The following is a 22275-nucleotide window of genomic DNA, read 5'->3' on the forward strand; positions in this document are numbered from 1 at the left end:
GGGATGGGGAACCCAGCAGATGCAAAGGACGAGTTTGAAAGCTGATGTCTTTCATCAACAGGAGGCCCGTTTTTCTCCTTAAGTGCCCCTTCCCCTGAGGACCTGGATGGGAGAATGTTAAGAAGGCAACAGCCAGAACAAGGAGGGCTTCTAGGGAATGGAGGCAAGGGAAGCAAAGGTGTTGTAGGAAAATAAAACCACAGCAAAGAACAGATTGAGGCTGGGGGTTAGTCTCGAGTGACAGAGACAGAGGCAGTGAGGCAAGAGGCCTTTGCACCAAGGACCCAAATTATTTAAGGAACCTTCTACCTCCTGACCCTCTTCCTTAAAGACTTCAGCCACACGCAGCGAGCACCTTCTTCCAGGGTCTTCAGTGGAGGTGGTGTCGCCCCCTAGGGGTCATTTTGGAAACACGTGAGACACTCCACAAAGGCTAGCTGTTCTTTTTAAAATGTATTTTTCAATTATAGTTGACATTCAATATTATGTTAATTTCAGGGACACAGCATAGTGAGTAGACATTTATATGCCTTTTGAGATGACCACCCGGATAAGTCTAGTACCCATCTGGCACCATACATGGTTATTACAGTGTTATTGATGGTATTCCCTATCCTGTACTTTACATCCCTGTGACTATTTTTATAACTAGCAATTTGTACTTCTTAATCCCTTTCAACTTGTTCATCCATTCCCCCAACCTCCCTCCCATCTGGTGACTATCAGCTTGTTCTCTGTATCCATGAGTTTGTTTGTGTTTTGTTTGTTTGTTTATTTTGTTGTTTAGATTTCACATATAGTGAAATCACATGGCATTTGTCTTTCTCTGTCTAATTTATTTCATTTGGCATAATACTCTCTAGGTCTATCCATGTTGTCACAAATGGTAAGATTTCATTCTTTTATGTGGCTGAGTAGTGTCCCATTCTATATCTGTACCACATCTTGTTTATTCAGCTATCAATGGATACTTAGGTTGCTGCCATATGTTGGCTGTCTATATATAGTAGAGGCCCGGTGCACGAAAATTCATGCACTTGTTGGCGGGGGGGTGGGGGGGGGGTCCCTCAGCCCAGCCCAGCCTGTGCCCTCTCACAGTCTGGGAGCCCTCAGGGGATATCTGACTGATGGCTTAGGCCAGCTCCCTGCCTCCCTCTGTGGGAGGCGACCTGCAGGCTGATCAGGGGACGGCACCGGCCTGTGAGCGGCCAGCCCCGCCCCCCATTGCCCCTCCACCACCACTGGTCGCCACCGCCCCCCAATCACTGTCCCCTCCCTCTGCCCGCTGGCACACGCCTTAGTTGGCTCCGCGCCCCCCCCCCCCCCCGGGTCCATCCCCCCTGCTGACCGGTAGTTTCCTCACTTGGTCGATATGCATATTAGGCTTTTATTATTGTATACTAGAGGCCCGGTGCACGAAATTCGTGCATGGGTAGGGTCCCTAGGCCTGGCTGGTGATCAGGGCCAATTGGGGCCTTCCAACTGCTGGCCGGGGCCTTCCTTCGTTCCTCACCGCCCCCTGGTGGTCAGCGCACATCATAGCAAGCAATCGAATTCCCAGTCTCCCGGTTGAACTCCCAAGAGACACTTTGCATATTAGCCTTTTATATAATAAAAGCCTAATATGCTAAGTGTCTGGTCATCTGTGGTTCAACCAGTCAAACCGTAATATGTTAATGATATGCTAAGGCCACTCAACCGCTCGCTATGACATGCACTGACCACCAGGGGGCAGATGCTCCAACTGGTAGGTTAGCTTGCTGCTGGGGTCCAGCCGATCGGGATTGAGTGAGACGGGCCGGACACACCCTAGAGCCCTTCTGTTGTCCCTCCTCGGCTGGCCAACCTCCTGCATCCCTCCCCAGCCCCGATTGTGCACCGGTGGGCTCCCTCAGCCTGGCCTGTTGCCCTCTCACAATCTGGGACCCTTCAGGGGATGTCAGAGAGCCAGTTTTGGCCTGATCCCACAGGCCAGGCCGAGGGACCCCACTGGTGCACAAATTTGTGCACTGGGCCTCTAGTGTAGGATAAAAGCCTAAATGACCAGAACGACCGGTCGCTATGATGCGCACTGACCACCAAGGGGCAGATACTCAATGCAGGAGCTGCCCCCTGGTGGTCAGTGCGCTCCCACAGCCAACCTCTCCCGGCTAGCGAACTTCACACAGTCCCTCCCCCTGGCCAGCAGGCCCCAATCGGCCCACCACCCGCCCACTGTGGTGGCTTTGTGGCGGCGAGGGAAGGAGGATGGGGGGAGGTGGAGAACCGCACGGTGGCAAGGCACCGATGATGGTGATGGCAGCGTCGCCATCTGGCGTCCATTCCTTCTGTGCCCGGCCTGGCGACCGTCGCCTCCCCTCTGGCCCAGCCCCGATCGGCCTGGCCCCGATCGGCCCTGGTTGCCAGCCAGGCCTAGAGACCCCACCCATGCACGAATTTCATGCACCGGGCCTCTAGTTGTAAATAATGTTGCAGTGAACATAGGGGTCCATTGATCTTTTCAAATTAGTGTTTTGGATTTCTTCAAATAAATGCCCAGAAGTGGAATTGCTGGGTCATATGGTGCTTCTATTTTTAATTTTTGGAGGAACCTCCATACTGGTTTTCATAGTAGCTGCACCAATTTACAGTCCAACCAACAGTGCACAAGGGTTCCCTTTTCTCCACATTCTCTCCGACCCTTGTTGTTTGCTGATTTATTGACGAAAGCAAAAGGCTAGTTGTTAACAGCCCATGAGAGGAGTGTGTAGGTTTTATAACCATGCTGTGCGACTTGGGGCATGTTACTTAACCTCTCTGTGCCTCCATAGTTTCACCTGTAAAATGTGGATAGAGTTGTTCTGGGATTTCCCTCCTCTTCTCCCCCCAGCTTTATTGAGGTATAATTGACAAAATGGTAAGATGTTTAAAGTGTACAATGTGAAGATTTAATATACGTAAACGTTGTGAAAAGATTCCCTCCATTGACTAACACATTGTTCTCAGATTAAAAAAAAAAAAAAGATCTGCGTCAGGTGTTTGACAAGTTATAGAATAAATATTCAATAATTATTAGCGATGATAGTTGTTATTTCCACGTTTGGTTTTTGCTGGTCTCTCCTGCCCTTGCTTTCTTTGCCTCATGACATACTCTTTCTCATCAGGATTAGGCAGGAAAACTGCTTTCTCTGTGAAAGTCTCCTCCGCTTTCACTGGACCCCCCCGGCCAGCTTCCAATTCTTGATGAAACCATGGCACACACCCACCTCGGCACCCGCTTTTCACTTGTGGTCCTGCACTGACATGAATTATGTACATTGAACCCACTTCCCTCTCCTGTGTCTGAACTCCACCAACAGCAGGAGGCGGGTCTTAATTCACCTTTCTGTCCTCTCCCTCTGCTGTGTCTGGTAGGGAGTAGGCACTGAAGTTTATAGAATGAAGCAACCCGTGCTTCTTGACCCTATCAGACCCAGCCCCTTCTTACCGCAACAACTCTTGAAGAATAGTCCTTGTAACTATGCTGAGATGAAACCCATACTTAATCACCTACTTGCACTCACAACTCCAAAACAGATCAGTCTACTGCCCTAATCATTATATAGAGAACATAGAAAAGTAAATTATAATAAAAACAATGTATACTGTGTTTTGTAAATGATTAGGCACAACACTAGACTAGTGCTTCTCGGACGTTAACATGCAAATGAATTGCCTGGGGATCTGGTGAAAATGCAGACTCTGCCTCACTTGGTCCAGATGTGGCCCATGACCGGCATTTCTAACAGACTCCGATGGACCTCACTTTGTAGGGAGGCCTGGAAGTCACCTGAACAGGTCAGGTATGTTACAACACAGGGAATTCAGTAGCTACAAATGCAGGTGGGTAACAGGTGTGTTTACTGGTGACTGACAGCCACCGCTTGTGTGGACGTTGATCATGTCATTTTTTGAAATCAGAGTAGAACTCTGAATGATGTAAAATCTCCCCTCGCATTAAATGGTAATGACTTTGCTAGAAAAGTCAGCTAAGCTGAAATCATTCCCAAGTACTCCGTGTTATCTGTAAATGTGAGTTAGGTTCCTGGCCCCAGTGATTAAATAGGAGCTGTGCAGCCAATTGAGATCTGGAGACCTTCAGCTGTCCTATAGGACGCAGGACAGTTCTCAGTGCTCAGCAATGCATGTTCCCACGCTCTGCTAGGGCGCTGGTGTTCCCACACACTGACTGCCAGAGACATCCCCCTGTCGTTGTGGCAACCGTAAATGCCAACACATGTTTTCAGAGCACCCCATGAGGGTCAGTCTCACTTCTATCAAAGCCCCTGGAATGAAAGGATTTGTTAAGGATTCTGAGATTTTTTTTAAAAAAAATATTTTTATTGATTTCAGAGAGAGGAAGGGAGAGAGAAATAGAAACATCAGTGATGAGAGAGAATCATTGATCAGCTGCCTCCTGCATGCCCCACACTAGGGCAAACCCAGGTATGTGCCCTGACCCGGCATCAGACCATGACCTCCTGGTTCATAGGTTGACACTCAACCACTGAGCCACTCCAGCTGGGCTGGTTCTGAGATCTTTGAAGCAAGGCTCAGGAGATAGTTACCTGGAGATCCTGGGTCCTTGGTTTTGAGCAGTTGGTCGCTCAGTTCCCAGTGCGTAGGTGGCTAAGAGAGCAGAGGGCTGGACTGGAAGGGAGCTGTGATGATCTACAGAGCAGATGCCCCTTCTAGACCACTGGGCCACAGCTCCGCCCAGACAATCATCACATATGGCAGCGGTTCTCAACCTGTGGGTCGCGACCATCGGAAAACACATATAGCATATCAGATATTTACATTACGATTCATAACAGTAGCAAAATTACAGTTATGAAGTAGCAACGAAAATAATTTTATGGTTGGGGGTCACCACAACATGAGGAACTGTATTAAAAGGGTCCCAGCATTAGGAAGGTTGAGAACCACTGAAACCCGGCCCAGTGTCGTCAGCTCCCCTGATGTTGCAAGAGAGGGCAGAAATCCTGATTTTTAGATGAAATCTCCAGGTATTGAAATGTTGCCTCTCATTAAAAACCAACCCAATGAAAACACTCTACAGAGGAAACCAAACATCTGTGCACTTGATGGAGCCATTGGCCCCCAGTGTGACCTCTGGTTTGAGTTAAGGGATGTGCCATCAGCTTAGAGGCTGTCCACTGCCCAAATGGATGCTCCTCCCCTGCTCAGGTCAGCCCTTAACCCTTCTCCCGTTTTCCCCATGCAGTCACTGCTGCTCCCGGGTCACTGCCAGCTCCCCATCCCTCTCCCCTCCAGAACACAGTTCCTGGGTTAACTCGGCCCCTTTCTCTGGTCATCTCCTTCGTTCCCAGCCCAGCCCACCTGTTCTGACCACCCTGGCTGGTCACTAGGGCCTGTTGTTCTGGGTGGGAACAGGGTTTGAAGAGCTGAGTCTAGCTAGCTGCTAGCACATTGATCTCAGAGTCCTTCCCCCTAGAGCAGGGGTGGGCAAACTTTTTGACTCGAGGGCCACAATGGGTTCTTAAACTGGACCGGAGGGCCGGAACAAAAGCATGGATGGAGTGTTTGTGTGAACTAATATAAATTCAAAGTAAACATCATTACATAAAAGGGTATGGTCTTTTTTTTTTAGTTTTATTCATTTCAAACGGGCCGAATCCGGCCTGCGGGCCGTAGTTTGCCCACGGCTGCCCTAGAGCCATGGGGCTCTACCAGGGCTGAGTTTTGCCACCCAGGAGAATTTGGCAGTGTCTAGGGACATTTTTGGTTGTCATGGGGCTGTTACATCTAGTGGGTAGAGGTCACAGAGGCTGCTAGACACCCCAAAATGCACAGGGAAGCCCCACAACAAAAGGTTAGCCACTCAAAATTCCAGTAGTGTCATGGTTGAGAAACTGTCCTTGGAGGTGTCCAAAAAGCGTTGTTACTGCAGCAGACTGGGCTGTTATTGTAACCATTGCTACCATGTCGCCCAGTGGGCCTGGAAGGAGCACGTGGTCGAGGCCTGTGTCGGGCTCTGGGCACAATTCCACTGGACTTCTGTGCTTAGGCCTCAAGGTCGCGGTGTTTGGGGGCTGGGGTCCAGGCCCCGGGGCTGTGGGCAACATCAGAGATAAACAAAGCTGTAAGGACAGGTTTTAATGAGTAAAATACTGTTGCCGTGGAGAAAAAAGTCCAGCGTGAGCTCCACTGAGATTTGTACAGAGGTGGCGGGCGTTTTGAAGGGAACATGAGGGACTTGGGAGGGGGTGAGTGGGGGCACAGTGGAGTCAGGGAAGGGGAAAATGACCAAAAAAAAACAGGAAGAGGGGGTCTGTCCCAGTGAAACCTATCTGGGTTCGCTAGCTGGTGCTCATCCAAGTTAGGCACCTCCCTCCCACAGACTCGGGGACACAGGAGCCTTATCTAGGGTTTGGCTGAAACAAATGAAACTTTTTGGCAGCCTTGAGTTTTCTCAGGCAGACACTACATGTGGGACTGAGCCGTCAGAAACTGTTAGTATTTGCTCTGCCTGTAGAGGCCAAGGTCAAGGCCTAGCCGAGAAGCGGCTCAGACGGGCCTGGCTAGAGTTTGGTCAAGGGGCAAGTCTTTGTCAGATGGCCACTCTCCCTCCCTGCAGATGGTTCAGGAATACAGGGTTTGGGGTCCCGGCTGCCTCTCTCTCTATAAAAGTGTCTATCAGCACTCCTTTCCCCCTTGACCTAGATTCCATCCTGTGTGTATTATTGTATGTATAATACATCCTGATAAGAGTGAAATGTAAATCCATAGGCTTGCCTTGGCCAGTGTGGCTGAGTTAGTTGAGCATCACCCCGTGCACCGAAAGGTTGCCGGTTCTATTCCCAGTCAGGTCACATGCCCGGGTTGTTGGTGTGGTCCGTATGGGGTACGTATGGGAGGCAACTGATTGATGTTGCTCTCTCACATCAATGTCTCTCTCTCTTCCCTTCTCCCTTCCTCTCTAAAATAGATAAAAACTTTTTTTTTAATATCTACAGGCTTGGCATATAGTGAAAAAGGTCCTAAACTTCTTCATTAATGACTAGATATTGAGGATTCTGAGCATGTATTATGTCAGCAGTTCTCAAAGGTGTTAGTCTCAGGGCCCCCTGTCCTTTCAGATGTTGTTGTTGACCCCCAAAGAGTTTTTGTTTATGGAGGTTACATCTATCAATTATTTCCATTTATTTAAATTTAAACTAAAGCATCCTTAAAATGTTTATTAATTTGCTTAAAATAACAATAATAACTCATAGATCTATATAAGTAAAGATTTTATGAAAAATGCAAATATTTTTTTACAACAAAAACAAAAGAGATATTGTTCTACCTTTTTGCAAATCTTTGTAATATCTGCCTTAATAAGAGACAGCTAGATGTAGGAGTAAAGAGGTACGCTCCACTTTTTGCCTAGAAGAGTTAAGTGTAGGCCCCAAAAAGCCCCCAAAAGCCGAGCTAACCCCAAAGAGCTGACCCTAGCCCTGAAGGTCCGAGCCGAGCCCCACGGAGCCAAACCTATTCATGAAAAGTCGAGCCTAGCTTCGAAGATCCTAGCTTAGCTCTGAGGAGCTGATTGTAGCCCCAAAGAGCAGAGATAAAAAAAAAAAAAGACAGCTAGATTCTTACCTTTGCTTCTGCTTTCAATGTGTTGTGATTTCACACGTCATGCAGCCTCCAGAAGACTCTACTGTGTGCTTGTCAGAGGATGAGGGGAAAAAGGAAAATAACAGCTTCATATTATGGTGAAAATAGTTTGACCTTAAAGGTCCTCAGCAAGGCTCTTAGGGACCCCCAAGGGGCCCCAGGCTACACGTTGAGAACCACACATTGGCTCATCATGGCAAGCATTCTGTTGTAATAAATTAAAGCTAAAGTTTATTAAGTGGGAGGCATTATGCTAAGTGCCCTACCCGTATTAACACTTTAAACTCTCATAAAAGCCCCATCATGTAGTTGTGAGTATTATGCCTGTCTTGCAGAGAAGTAAACGGAAGCTCACAGAGTCAGGTACTGTACCCAGGGCCACACGCTTAACAAAGTGGCGGAGGTCGGATTTGAGCGCACTGCACGGATTTGGGCGCACTGCACCTCACCACCCTGCCTTTCCCACAGAGGTAGGTCTGCTCCTCAGTGACCAGGCACTAGCTAGTGATGCCAGTTGAGTGCTGAGTATTTCCAAGCCTCACGCTAAATGTCCTCTTATCAAAACAATTAAATATAAGTTCATGTCTGTCTCCCCTTTGTAGAATAGGTCTTCTTACCCCCTTTTTTGTGAATGAGAACACTGAGTCTCTAAGAGGTAAGCTGCTTTCCCTGTGTCTCAGGGTAAGGGGTGGAGACCGGCTTCCAAGCCAGCTCCATCCACCCAGCTTCCCCCTCCTCACCCCATGCTGCGCTTTGTGTTAACATAAATAAATTTGCTAAATTGCACCAGAATTATTATTTAGGGTTTTGTTAAACCAGGGACTATTCGTGCCCAGTGTGGCCCATGGGTATCTAAGTGCTGGCCAGCCCAGCCACGTTTTGTGCATGCAAATGAGCCGGGCGAGGGGCCTCTATTAGGTCTATTTGCATTGGCAGCCTGGGTAATTGCATGTCCTAATTGGGTGCAGCCATGCACACTGCTCCTCCACCATCCGTCTACCCTGGCACGGAGTTCTTTTTGGAAGCAGGTGCGGGCTTCTCCCCCAGTGTCCTTCCCAATGGCCTTGGTCACCTTGGTGATTGGAATGAAGCTCAGACACTGAGTTCAATAGCAAACAGCTACTCAGCTGGCTTTGTGCCCTCACGGCACAAAAGGATGCCGTAAACTGGTCGTGATGAGCAAGTGGTGGGGCAGGCGTCCTCACGTCTGAACAGCGAAACTGGCCAGGGATTCCTTTTGGCGCCATGCATATTCCTAATAGCGGCTAAGAGGCATTGTGGTGCTGGCAGGCATGGCCTCTGGATCCTGACCGTCTGGGTTCAAATCCTGACTCTTCCATTCCTAGATCTTAACTGTCCTGAACCTCAGTGCTCCCATCTGAAAAATGGGGAGAAAAATATAGCATCTCCTTCATAGGGTCATCATGGGGGTCAAATGAGTAAGCATGCGCAGACAGCTTGGGACAGAGCTTGGACCTTGAAGCGCTGCACCTGTGCTTTCTAATAGATGCATGTTCCGGAAGCACCTTGTGTGTCAAGCACTGTGTTCTGTGCTTTATAGATTCTATCCGTCCCTGGGAGGAGGTTTCAGCCTCAGACCTGGGTGACGGGTGAGGAAATGGAGGCACAGAGAGATGCAATGACCTGTCCCAGGTTCAGGAGCTGCCAGAGGTAATGATCCGAGGATGAAGCAGGGAGAAGACCTGACGCCCTTGGGGTGTCCACCTTCTCCTCGGTGCCTGGCCTCTTCCGGTCCATCACATGACTCCTCAGTGAGCTGAAATGGCAGAACTTCGTTACTAGATCATGTTGATCAATGACTAACTCAGAGGCTGTCTAATGACACACATGACCTGTCACTTTGCAGAGGAGAAAGTTGGACAGTTGCTTAAAGCAAGACAAGAACCCAGGTCTTGTCCTTCCCTGTCCAGTGTTCTTTCTACACAAAAATAAGACTAAAGGTTAATCAATGAGCCAATAGTTTAAAAATTATAGTGACTCGCCACCACCCTCCAAAACAGGACCCAGGGGCCGGGATTCCATTGACTTAGTGAGTAGAGATCCATCCTGAAGTCTAAACATTACAGAACCAGGGAAGGACAGAAACAGACCAGACGTCTCTCGAACAGCAGCCCAGGTCATGTCACCTGCCTCTCGGAGCCATGTGTGTTTAGCATATTTCCACCTGATTGAAATTGGATCTAAACATCCCAAGGTTGAATGGGAATGGAGGACATCATTGCATTTAATTATTTCTTCGGAATAAAAATGGATTCGAGCAGCAGCTTAGTGGGGAGGCGACCGCAGAGCAATTAGAGTTCTGAAGCTCTCACGCAACCACTTGAATGTGCAATCATTGTAATAAGTGCATTAAAATAAAAGAAGTCAAAGGGTTGCATTTGCATAAACAACCCAAGGTGAGCGTGTGGGATCAGTTAAACACAAAGAGGACTCAGCTAGTTGATCATAATGAAGAACTAATAACCAGTCTGTCCTCCAGGCAGAGACCCTCGGGTGTGATGGTTGAGGCCCCGAAGTCATGAGTAGCCAACCTGACCTGGGTTCTCTGCACATTCCTCCTTCTCCCTGGGTGGTGGGCACGTTTGGGAAGCTTTATGTTCATTCATCCTCACCGATGTGGGATTATCCTCCCCGTTTTCCACATGAAGAAACTGAGTCATGAGCTGGAGTCACTTCATTCCCAGCAGTGTGGCCTTGGTCCAGGTGTCTAACCCCACTGTGCCTTCTTTTTCTCCCCTTAATTAGGACGAATGCTGCCTGCTTAGTCCTTTTGGAGAGGATGGGGGACACAGGGTGTGTGAAGGGCCAGGGTATGAGGTCCATGGATGCTGGGGATGCGATGATTATTCTGCACATATTTGCCTAGAAAGCTCTCAGGATTGGTTTTATAGGAGAGGAACCTGGGTTTGGATTTTGAAATCTCTGGTCTCCAGGGAAAGGAGAGGAGGGCTGAGCCCTCCCCTGGGCAGGTAAAGAGTTAGGGGGAAGGTGAGGTGTGATATCTCATGTTCACAGAGGGGTGGATGGATAAAGAAAGGGTGGTATATCCATACAATGGGATCTTATTCAACCTTTAAGAAAAGGAAGTCCAGCCCTTTATGAGAACATGGAGGAACCTTGTGCTGAGTGACATAAGCCAGTCCTAGCAGGACACATACTGCACAGTACCACTTAGGCGAGGAATCTGAAATAGTCAAATTCATCGAAGCAGAAAGTAGAATGGTGGTTTCCGGGGGCTGGCGAGGAGCAAAGTGGGGAGATACTGATCACAAATTCTTAGTTATACAAGATGAGCACATTCCAGAGGTCTTCTGTACTGCGTCGTGCCTACAGGTAGCAGTATATCGTTCTGTGCTCTTAAACATGTGTTGAAGGTAAATGTGTTAAGTGTTCTTCGCACAATAAAATTTAAAACCGGAAGAGGGGGAAGGGGCAGGATAAACCGGATACTAGAGAAAACAGTACCGACTCAGGGTGACAGGAGGTGTCAGGCCTCCGGATGATGCCTGATGCTCCCTGACTGCCTCTCTCCGACTTTTCTGGAAGCTGTCCGATGTCTGTGAGCTCTCTATTCCAGAAGACTAAATATTTCCCTTCCCGCACACTGGGACCTTCAGACTTCCTGCGGCAGCTGAGTGGCGTCTGGGGCCAGCGGAAGGCCACGGGGCCACACGGAGGCAATCACCCCCATCGTGGGGCCTCTCTGAGTAGACGACGTGTATACATCAGGAGTCGTGTTAGAACTGATGGCCACGCCTGGTCCTGGTATCAGAAATTAGCCAGAGGCATCGGCTGTTCTCAGATGGTCAAATGAGCTTCATCTATGGCAGTGTTTCCTGTGCCTGGTTTAGCTGAGGTTCTGCCAGGAAGTGCTCACACACGTGAGCTTTTGAAATCAGTGGTTTATAGAGGTTTTCTGCTCAGGGGGCCAAATTGCAATCCTCAGTTAATGAGGAAAGAGAACAGCCCAAGAATAATACTCAGGATGTGTCTGATGAGAGAGGGTGCAGATGGCTGTAAGGACAGGGGCTCTTCTGCGTACTCTCTGCCCTCTCGTTAACTTCGGAAAAAAACCCAAAATGGGCTCGGGGACAGAATTTAAATTCATATTCTTGGACAGCGGGCATCATTGAACTGATTTTCTGTCTGTTAGAGTCAGAGAAAAAGGCTTTTGTACCAGAGGACAGCTGGAAGGAAGAAAGCAGATCAGGTTGGCTCCTGTATTAATCAGGATGAGCTAGATTGTGCTGCAGTAACAGAGATCCTCAAATCTCAGTGACAGAAATTGACAGAGATTTATTTCTGCCCCTGGCTGGGAGGGGGAGTCTCTTCTCCACACTGGCCTCACTCAGGGCTACAGGAACTTCACTATCAGGAGTGTGGCTGGATGCTATGGGGGAAAGGGGATGTGGCAAATCATGCCCTGGCTTCTGTCACTTGTCTTGGCCACACCAAGTTGCTTGGCTGTGCCTGATTTTCAGGGGATGGGAAATATAATCCTATCATGTGCCTAGAAGGAAGAGGACTGAAATATTTGTCGAGCACTTTATTGAATACCATCCCTGCCCCTGCTTCCAACTCCATCCCTACCTAAGCTATATGAGCAAACAGCAAGATACCCCTCCCTCCTCCCCATAGAGAAGTGGGGGCTCAATGCTCCTTGTTTACCTCTCAGCCAAACGGAAGAGACACTGTACTATAGCAAGTTTGAGAATCAGACGGGTGCAAGTTCCCTTCCACCCCCAGATGACTTTGAGCAAGTTACTGAACATCCCCAAGCATTTTCCCTTCCCTGTAAGATGGGAATACTATTACCTTCTTGGAAGTTATTTCTGAAGGTCAAATGAGATATCACATATAAAGACTTGGCATGGTGCGTGGTGCCTGCTATGTGCTCAAGAACATTGTAAGAACACATCGGCTCCTCTTTCTGTTAAATACGAGGAGCGCACCTCCTCATGGGGTGATTGTTGCTATCCAGTAAGTCATACCTGTGACTCACTTAGTTTGTGGTGCCGGCTCATGTCAGTGCTCAGGGAGCGCGTCTGAGGGGCTGCTTAGGGTTCCTCAAGGACCTCTGGGCAGAAAGAAGAGAAAAGAGGACTATCAGTGAGTGGGGTTCAAGAACAGACATGGAGCCTCACTGAGGGGGGTTTCTTGCAAGTCTGTGTGGGGAATTAAAAAAGACCTGAACCAGGTGTCAGAACTGGAAGGTCCCCGTCACCAACAAAGATACAACATCGGCTCCTGTGTGTGATCAGCAACCGCTCTGTGACTCGATACAGACTCAGCTCTCCCTTCGTGGCATCTCTTTATTTCCTTCTACCTTCCCCGTGGCCCCCCAGCTCCTGCGCCTCAAGCTCCCGGTGCTTCGTGGCCCCTACTTACTGTCTTCTCCCTTTCTGTGATTCCCTGCCTCCTGATGGCTGTTTGCAGGTGACATGCTTATCCCAGATGCACTTATCTGGGTGGGAGTAGATGGGAAGGGAGCCAGATCTTGTGGTACAAAGCCAGGCTGCAGCGGTTAAGAGGACAGGGTAATGGAACGGGTAGCCCAGGGCATGAGGTCTGTGGTTTGCTACGTTACCTTGTGCACATCACTTGTTAGCTGGTGCTCAGTTCCCTCACCTGTATAATGAAAATAACAATATTCACCTTACAGAATGGCCATGCGGGATCTCGGGGTCAGCTGTCATTCTTACAGCCTCTCCGATTGGAGAAATCAGTGCTTGATGCCAGGGGACACGGGGCAAACAAAAAAGGGCAGCCACAATGGGGCTGCTTCTCCAGAGCACTGCTGAGCCAAACGGGGCAGTGGGGGCACAGCCAACTACACCAAGTCCCGGGGAGGGGGCCTTCTAAACTCACACTCCTGGAGAGCTGGAGTCTGCACTTTCTTCTTCTCCTCCTCCTCCTCCTCCTCCTCCTCCTTCTCCTCCTTCTCCTCCTTCTCCTCCTCCTCTTCCCCCCTCCCCTGGGCATGTGCCTGGACCAGGAATGGAACTGGCAACCCCTCGCTGCACTGAACAATGCCCAACCACCTGAGCCACACCTGCCAGGGTTCATCACTGGTCTGCCACTCTTTCTTAAAGGGCCAGATAGAAGTATTTTAGGCTTTGCAGGCCAGACAGTCTCTATTGCAACTGCTCACCTCTGCTGTTGTGGCAGCCCTAGATAATTCATAAATGAACAGGCATCCCCACGTTTCAATAAAAGTTTATTTACAAAAACAAGTGGCAGGTGGGAATTGGCCCGCTGAGTAGTTTTGCAACCTGCCAGAGGAGGAGGCACGCTGAGTTTCAGCCTCCCGGGCTCCAGCGCTGCTTCCACTGTCCATCCCGACCATTCCCGTCCTCGGGAGCCGTTGGAGGCGCATTTAGGAGAACTCACGGGGAAGTCTTCCCTCAGAGTTTCTACAGCAACGCGTTCAATGCATTTCTGCAGCAACGGCGTAGATTTGTGGAACCAATTAGTGTTCCCTGTGGCTTCCGAGGTCTCCCGGAGGGCTCGCTTTAGGACCGTGGGTACTCTTTCAGGTTAAGGCCTTGGCAGTGGGTGTTCGCAGGAGCGACATGCTTTAGAGATGACCCGGGGAGGAGCTGAGTATGGGGCACCCGCTTTCCTGGAAAGATGCGCCCTGCGCATTGTCTCCTGAATGACTCCTGGCCCTTCTCTTGAAACCCAGGCGACTTCATCAGTTCTGCCCCAGGTAGAGACATGGAGAGCCCAAGCTCAAACACAGGAGTGTCGCAGGTCTGCGTCTCCGCTGGGATTCATTGCAAGGACCGTTCGTCCTCCAAAACACCCAGGGACGGCTCTCCTTCGGAACTGACGCTGGCGCTGTCTTATTTCTCTTATGGCCATAGCTCTATGAAACATCCTAAAGGCAGTGGCATGTATATAATATTCTACCGATACTCTCTCCCTTTATAACTTTATTATGGCATTGCCAGCCCTTAAATAAACCATCAAGGCACTCTCTGCTGGAATTTAAACAGGAAGCTGGAACAAAGTGCCCTAATCCAGTGGCAGAGACAGTCCAGGAAACTTCCTTGAAAGGGAGTATGGTTCATAAGAAGCCTTGGGACTCACAGGCATAGCACTTTAGGGCCTGCAGAAGCCTTCCTTTCTAGTTGGAGCATCTCATGTTTCCAGATGGGGAAACTGAGGTCCAGAGAGAAAAGTCTTACCTGAAGGTAAGCTCTTGGCAAAGGCAGGGACTGAAACCAGGGTGCAGACTCCCACACCTCTGTGCCCCTCTCTTCCGAGGACCAGCCTACATAGCGTGATCGCTCAGTAAAGTTTCTCTTCCCTCTTTCCCACCTCCTCCAGGACGGCTACTTCTCTCACCGGCCCAAAGAGAAAGTGCGGACAGACAGCAACAACGAGAACTCGGTCCCCAAAGATTTTGAGAATGTGGACAACAGCAACTTCGCCCCGAGGACTCAGAAGCAGAAGCACCAGCCTGAGCTGGCGAAGAAGCCCCTGAGCAGGCAGAAAGAGCTTTTGAAAAGGAAGCTGGAGCAGGAGAAGGGGAAGGGGCACTCCATCCCGGGCAAAGGCGCCAACGAGGTGCTGCCGCCGGGCGAGAGAGCCGCAGGGAACAGCAGCCGTGGGAAGGAGGCCCCCCGACAGCCCCACGCCAGGAAAAGTGGGGGCAGCTCCCCGGAGATCAAGTATGACCAGCCCCCCAAGTGCGACATCTCGGGCAAGGAGGCCATCTCCGCCCTGTCCCGCTCCAAGTCCAAGCACTGCCGCCAGGAGATCGGGGAGACCTACTGCCGCCACAAGCTGGGGCTGCTGATGCCGGAGAAGGTGACTCGCTTCTGCCCGCTGGAAGGTAAGCTCCGGGCCCCCGAGGCCGGGAGAGGCGCCTCCTCTCCAACTCTCCCTCCTTCCCAGCCCCCTTCTGCTCACATTCTCAGACCTGCTGAGACCCTGGTTTTCAAACCCCAAATCAGGTCACAAGACCTGACTTCTTTGGTACCCCCTGAATTCTGAAGTTTCCCACGGAAAAGTATTTCGGAATCAAATTACCTTTTGTTATAGCTTTAACCAGGTGCCTTTATGGCAAAGGAGGAAATACAGTGAAGTCAGGCTCATGTGGCGGCTGCAGAAGGCGAGGTGACGATGCCGATAGAGTTGGTTTTCTGTCTCAGCAGAATATCGGGATTAAAATTGACACGGATATTATTATAACTGAATATGATCCGAACGGTTTCTAATTGGTTGCATTGACTTTGGAGGCTCTGAAAATCAACCTTCCCGTTTTCCTCCATCTAAAATTCCTTCCTTCCACCCCTTCCTCCTTCCTAAATTTTCCTCGTTTTCTTCCTATTTTCTTTCTTCCTCATTTCCTGTTCCTCCTTCCCCCTCCCTGTCTCTCTCTCTCCCCAGAGCCGCAGGGAACAGCAGCCGTGGGAAGGAGGCCCCCCGACAGCCCCACGCCAGGAAAAGTGGGGGCAGCTCCCCGGAGATCAAGTATGACCAGCCCCCCAAGTGCGACATCTCGGGCAAGGAGGCCATCTCCGCCCTGTCCCGCTCCAAGTCCAAGCACTGCCGCCAGGAGATCGGGGAGACCTACTGCCGCCACAAGCTGGGGCTGCTGATGCCGGAGAAGGTGACTCGCTTCTGCCCGCTGGAAGGTAAGCTCCGGGCCCCCGAGGCCGGGAGAGGCGCCTCCTCTCCAACTCTCCCTCCTTCCCAGCCCCCTTCTGCTCACATTCTCAGACCTGCTGAGACCCTGGTTTTCAAACCCCAAATCAGGTCACAAGACCTGACTTCTTTGGTACCCCCTGAATTCTGAAGTTTCCCACGGAAAAGTATTTCGGAATCAAATTACCTTTTGTTATAGCTTTAACCAGGTGCCTTTATGGCAAAGGAGGAAATACAGTGAAGTCAGGCTCATGTGGCGGCTGCAGAAGGCGAGGTGACGATGCCGACAGAGTTGGTTTTCTGTCTCAGCAGAATATCGGGATTAAAATTGACACGGATATTATTGTAACTGAATATGATCCGAACGGTTTCTAATTGGTTGCATTGACTTTGGAGGCTCTGACAATCAACCTTCCCATTTTCCTCCATCTAAAATTCCTTCCTTCCTTCCGCCCCTTTCTCCTTCCTAAATTTTCCTCGTTTTCTTCCTATTTTCTAAATCAACCTTCCCGTTTTCCTCCATCTAAAATTCCTTCCTTCCACCCCTTCCTCCTTCCTAAATTTTCCTCGTTTTCTTCCTATTTTCTTTCTTCCTCATTTCCTGTTCCTCCTTCCCCCTCCCTGTCTCTCTCTCTCCCCCCTGCCCTGAGCTGAACACTTCTGTGTGTGTGCCGGTGACCAGTGATGAACCAGAGCTCTTGCTGTGAGAGGTCAGAGCTCTAACAGAGGCGCTGTGTTGGGACAGAAGTCAGAGCGTCAGGAAAGCAGCCACAGAGCTGATCCAGGCGGTGAGGTGGGGAGGCGGGGGGCTCTCGGTCCCCCTGGCAGTGGTGGGCCTAGAGGCCAGGCAAGGAAGACTTTGCCAAGCGGCCTCCCTCTTCTGAGCAGCTACTGTGCCCCTGCATCTCTCCTGATGCAGAAGGGAGATGCGTGGTGAGAATGGCTCCCAGGGAACAGCAGGCTAGAGAAAGCTCAATGCCGTTTATTCACCGGACAGACGGCAATGCGAGGCCCATGGAGGGAAGGAGACTTATCCAGAGTTACCCACTGAACCAGAGGCTGAACTTGAGCTAGAATCCAGGCCTCCTCTTTTCAGACGGGAGCCTCTCTATTTACTGCTGGTCCCAGAATGAAGGATTGGGATCAGGTTGGGAGCAGCCCCGTGTGCCAAGGGCACAGAGAGGCCTGGAAGGACACATGGCCAGCTCTCCAGGTGGCCCCCTGAGTGAGGTGCAGTGGGGACAACTCCAACATTTTACTCAAGTTTGTCTGTATTTTCTTAGTTTTCCGTGTTTTCGCTTTCCGAGGTTTCAGTTACCTGCAGTCAACCAAGGTCTGAAAATATTGGAAATAATGGGAAATTCCAGAAATTCATGAGTTTTAAATTGTGCGCCGTTCTGAGTAGCATGATGAAATCTCACGCTGGCCCCATACATCCCACCCAGGACGTGAGTCACCGCTCCGTGCAGCACGTCCTCACTGTATATTAGTCACTCAGTGGCCATCTGGGTTATCAGAGCTACTGTCCTGGTCTCGCTTATGTCCAAGTTATTCTTATTTTACTTAATAATACCACATTCACATAACCTTGATTACATTGTTATAATTGTTCTATTTTATTGTTGTTGTTAATCTCTTACTGTGCCTAATTCATAAATTAAACTTTACCATAAGTATGTATGTATAGGAAAGAGCATAGCATATATAGGGTTCAGTACTCTGCAGTTTCAGGCATCCACTGGGGGTCTTGGATAAGGGGGTACTACTGTACTAGTATATCGGACACTGTTCTCACCTTATATTGCAATGAATCCTCACATTTGCCTATGGCAGCGGTTCTCAACCTGTGGGTCGAGACCCCTTTGGCGGTCGAACGACCCTTTCACAGGGGTCGCCTAAGACATCCTGCATATCAGATATTTACATGACGATTCATAACAGTAGCAACATGACAGTTATGAAGTAGCAACGAAAATAATTTTATGGTTGGGTCACAACATGAGGAACTATATTTAAAGGGCCAGAAGGTTGAGAACTACTGGCTATGGGGTAGATCTGTTATCAACCCATTTTGTTGATGAAGAAACTGAGGCTTAGAGAGGTTGAATACTTGGCCAGAGGAGCACAGCTAGTGGATGGCAGAGCTGGGCTTAGAACTCAGGTTTGAGAGTGTGCATCCTTTTCCAGAGCCTCTCCCTCTTCTGGAGGCTAAAGCTTCCACTTTAGCTCAGATTGCCAAATCTCAGGGATGTCCTACAGCCTGCAGACTGTATCTCTCTGTCATCAGTTAGTTGCAAGAAGAAGAGAGGGCATTAATGGGGAGAAACGGGGGATGTCCCCAGCGGAGGCCAAGGGTTCCCATGCTTCTCCTGGTCATACTGAGTCACCCCTAGTGTGGTTTTTCAGTGTGAATTTTCTGGGGGTTCCCTGTGGCCTTTGCTGCATCAGCCAAGGTGGCACAGCCTCCGGGACTGTTAATAAGATTGGCATTTAAGAGCCATTGCACACCCAGCCCCGGCAATGCTTTAATTTGCTGCACCACAGCCTCCCCTTTTGCAATAAATTTAGTGTGAATAGACTAATTGCAAAATAACCCTAATTGGATAGTTATCAATGAACAAGTTCCCGTGGAACAAAACGGCTTACAATTAATAGCATTTAAGCCATAAACTATTCTTCTGCAGAAAGCTAAGATGTAATTACACCCCACACGGAGATTGTGTTCCCTTTCTGGAAACTGTGACACCCAGATTTGCCTCTGCTTAGGAAGGATTTGAGCTCCAGCCCACTGGTCCTTTTATTTCCTGCTAAATGAAGAAATGAAAGTGGGAGGGGAGAGAAATTTAATACATGCATACATATACATAACGCACACGTGTGCATACACAGATGTACGCACTGTGCTTGTCATTTTGCTGAGTTCAGCGTCGCCCAAACCTCAGCCAATATGATGCCAGAAGTTGAATATAATTAAGGAAGCAATTCCTCTTGGCCTGAGGACTGAAAATTTCAGAAGAAAGAAAATAGATTTGATTTTATTTATTTTTATTTATTTTGTTAATCTTCACCCAAGGATATTTTTCCATTGATTTTTAGAGAGAGTGGAAGGGAGGGGAAGAGACACAGAGAGAAACATTGATGTGAGAGAGACACATTGATTGGTTGCCTCCTGCACACGTCCCAACCAGGGCTGGGGACCAAACCTACAACTGAGGTAGGCAATCGAACCCGGGACCCTTCAGTCCACGGCCAATGCTCTATCCAATGAGTTAAACTGGCTAAGGCAAGAAAATAGATTTTAAATGTTGACTTTTATAAAGGATTCCTGCTCCTCCCACCCCCAGCACCTCCTGTCCCCTCGCCCAGCACCACTCGGAGAAAAAGAAGAGTCTAGAAGCCCAGGAGACGGTTTGCTTCCTGTGAACACAGTGCTGGTGTTTGTGACTTGGCCACTTCTCAGCCTCCCAGAAAAAGAAGCTGGAGTGGGGACGGCTTTCACCAGGAAAGGAGGGATCTCCAGACCGTCCATTAACAACCCCTCGAGTGAGATGTAGTGAGGTTGGGCGGGGTGGCCCCAGGTGGGCTTATTTCCAATCCAAGTGCGGGCCCTCATTCCTCCCAGAGCCCCTGTGCTCACTGTAGCAGCCAAGCCGCCAACGCCCCCCCCCATTCTCCACCCAGGCAGCTCTGCACCCCGCTAGCTCCCACAGTTGTCTGGGCCTCCTGTCCCTTCCTTGGGCTCCATACTCACCTGAGGGCCTTCAGTCACCCCAGCTGGACCTCCCAATGGTTCATGGAAATGAAACCTTGTCAGCTGGAAAGCCAATGGAGGCCTGGGCTGGAAAAAGATGTTTTCCATCCAGAGATCTTCAGGCCCTGGGTTTTGAATCCTGGTTCTGCATTTACTAGCTGTGTGGCCCTCCCCTCCCCGTGCCTCAGCTTCCTCATCTGTAAAATGGACACAAATTCTCGTACCTTATCCTCATAGGACTGTGGCTGAAATGGGATCGTACATATAAAATGCTTGGTGTAGAGGGGGCTCCAGTAAAGCAGATGTGCCTGGCTGTTGGCAGTAGTGAGCTTAGCAGTATACATGACGGGGGCACGGAGAAGAGAAGAGAAGAAGGCCGGCTCCGATGGTGCCCTCCCATTGCCTAGCCACGTCTCTCGCTCTGTTCTTCAGATGTGGCCCCATGTGCCTCAGGCATTCCCTCATAGTGCCCGCCCCCCACTCCATCCCACCTTGTCTGGCTGTCACCGCTTTTTACTCCAGATTGTAGCCCTCAATGCCACCTCCTCAGGTGGCCTTCCCAGACCACACCTCCCCCAGACGCCCTGGCCACAGGGGACACACTGACCCGCGTGAGGGACAGAGGTGGCTTTCCCAATAAGTATCTTTCCTAATAAAGACCGTTCGACCGTAAGAGGCATGCTGGTGCCAGGAGCTAGGTAATGCAGCTTCTCCTGCCTCATTACCTTTGGAACACATTAGGAAGCTCCCTCCATCTTGAGTTAAAATGTGCCAAGAAAGGCCCCACTGGTTATCCTGGTCCCTCCCGCCCTTATTCACCCTGCTCTGTGCCAGCTGACACTGGGACTGCAGCCCCGATGCCAGGTGAAGAATGCGAGATGAGCAGTGTGAGAAGTTGTGGAGAAAGCAGTGGGCTGGGAGCGGGGTGGCTGCCGCCTTAGGGGGAGCTCGGGGCGAGCAGCTGAGGAGGCAACAGTTCTCCAGTGAGTGATGAGCGAGGACTCGGAATCAGCTGGCTGGCTGCAGGGCTACAAGCTTTCGCACAGGACAGAGGGAAGCCGGCTCAGGGTCAGAGTGAGGGTGGACAGAAAGGGGGTTTCTGATAGAAAGGCAACTGTCCGTGTCTTTACCCAGCAGCCTCTGCGTGAGGCCAGAGGCCCTGGACAAATGGGCTCTGGACGGAGGTGGCTGCGGGGAGCTGGCCGCCGCTGCAGAGAGAGGCTGGCAGATGGCACCGCCAGCTGCGGGAGGGCTGTCTCCTGCACATCTCCACACACTGGGGGCAGCGGGGTGACGACACAGCACGAGTAGCATGAAAGCGTGGCTGGCAGCCTGGTATGGAGGGAGGGATATGGAGACGTGGATGCCAGCTCGGCCACTCTGAGGGCCCCAGGGCATGGGCCTCAGTTTCCCCATTTGTCGGCCAGAGATGCAGCTTTCTCCCGGGTCTGTTGCTGTATCACTCATGAGGAGGAAATGAGGGAACAGCTGTGAAAAGCTAAAAGGTGCCACGCTAACAGGCGTGGTGTGCTGAGACCAAATTGATCCGCGTACGGCTAGGCCAAGTGGGCAGGGCTGGCCTGCTTTCTTTCCAAAGGCCAGGTTCACCGAGGACCCGCTCAGACTGTTTCCGTCCCTGGCTGGGGAAGGCACAAAGCCCAGCACAGAGGAGGTTTGCAGTAACGGTTCCTCGGGGTGAGACAAAAACGGGTCCCAAAGGTGCTTCGTGGGCTTCTAGGAAGGAGAAGGAGACGGAGCGTGGTGAGTCCGGGAAAGTCAGCAGACCTCATTCCATGGCCAAGGCCAGGGCCGCACAGACCTTCTCTGCAAAGGGCCAGGCAGTACATAGGCTTTGCAGGCCGTATGGTCTCCGTCTCAGCTATTCAGCTCTGCATGAAGGCAGCCACACATGGTACATAGTACATGACCAGGGAGGCTGCGTCCCAATAAAACTGTTGTTGATGGTGCCAAAGTTGAATTGCACATAATGTTCGTGTGTCATGAAACCTTATTCCTTTGATGTTTTTCAAACATTTAAAAACGTGAAAACCATGCTTAGCTCATAGCTGCACCAAAACAGTCAGCCTTGGTTATGATGGTCCACCTATGAAACCTTTTCTTTTGATGTTTTTCAAACATTTAAAAACGTGAAAACCATGATTAGCTCATAGCTGCACCAAAACAGTCAGCCGTGGTTATGATGG

At 50.1% G+C, this 22275-nt stretch overlaps 1 protein-coding gene across 1 annotated transcript in view; it reads left to right on the forward strand.

Annotated features, from left to right (window-relative positions):
* The window catches only part of XYLT1 (xylosyltransferase I), a 388023-nt gene that overhangs the window by 229292 nt on the left and 136456 nt on the right, over positions 1–22275 (forward strand). Inside the window, exons 6-7 of the mRNA XM_014544395.1 lie at positions 14998–15265; positions 16071–16310. Coding sequence (XP_014399881.1) covers positions 14998–15265; positions 16071–16310 — 508 coding nt within the window. The remainder of the gene's footprint in view (positions 1–14997; positions 15266–16070; positions 16311–22275) is intronic.

This window comes from Myotis brandtii, unplaced genomic scaffold (assembly GCF_000412655.1).
Source record: "Myotis brandtii unplaced genomic scaffold, ASM41265v1 scaffold363, whole genome shotgun sequence".
NCBI classification, from domain to species: Eukaryota; Metazoa; Chordata; class Mammalia; order Chiroptera; family Vespertilionidae; genus Myotis; species Myotis brandtii.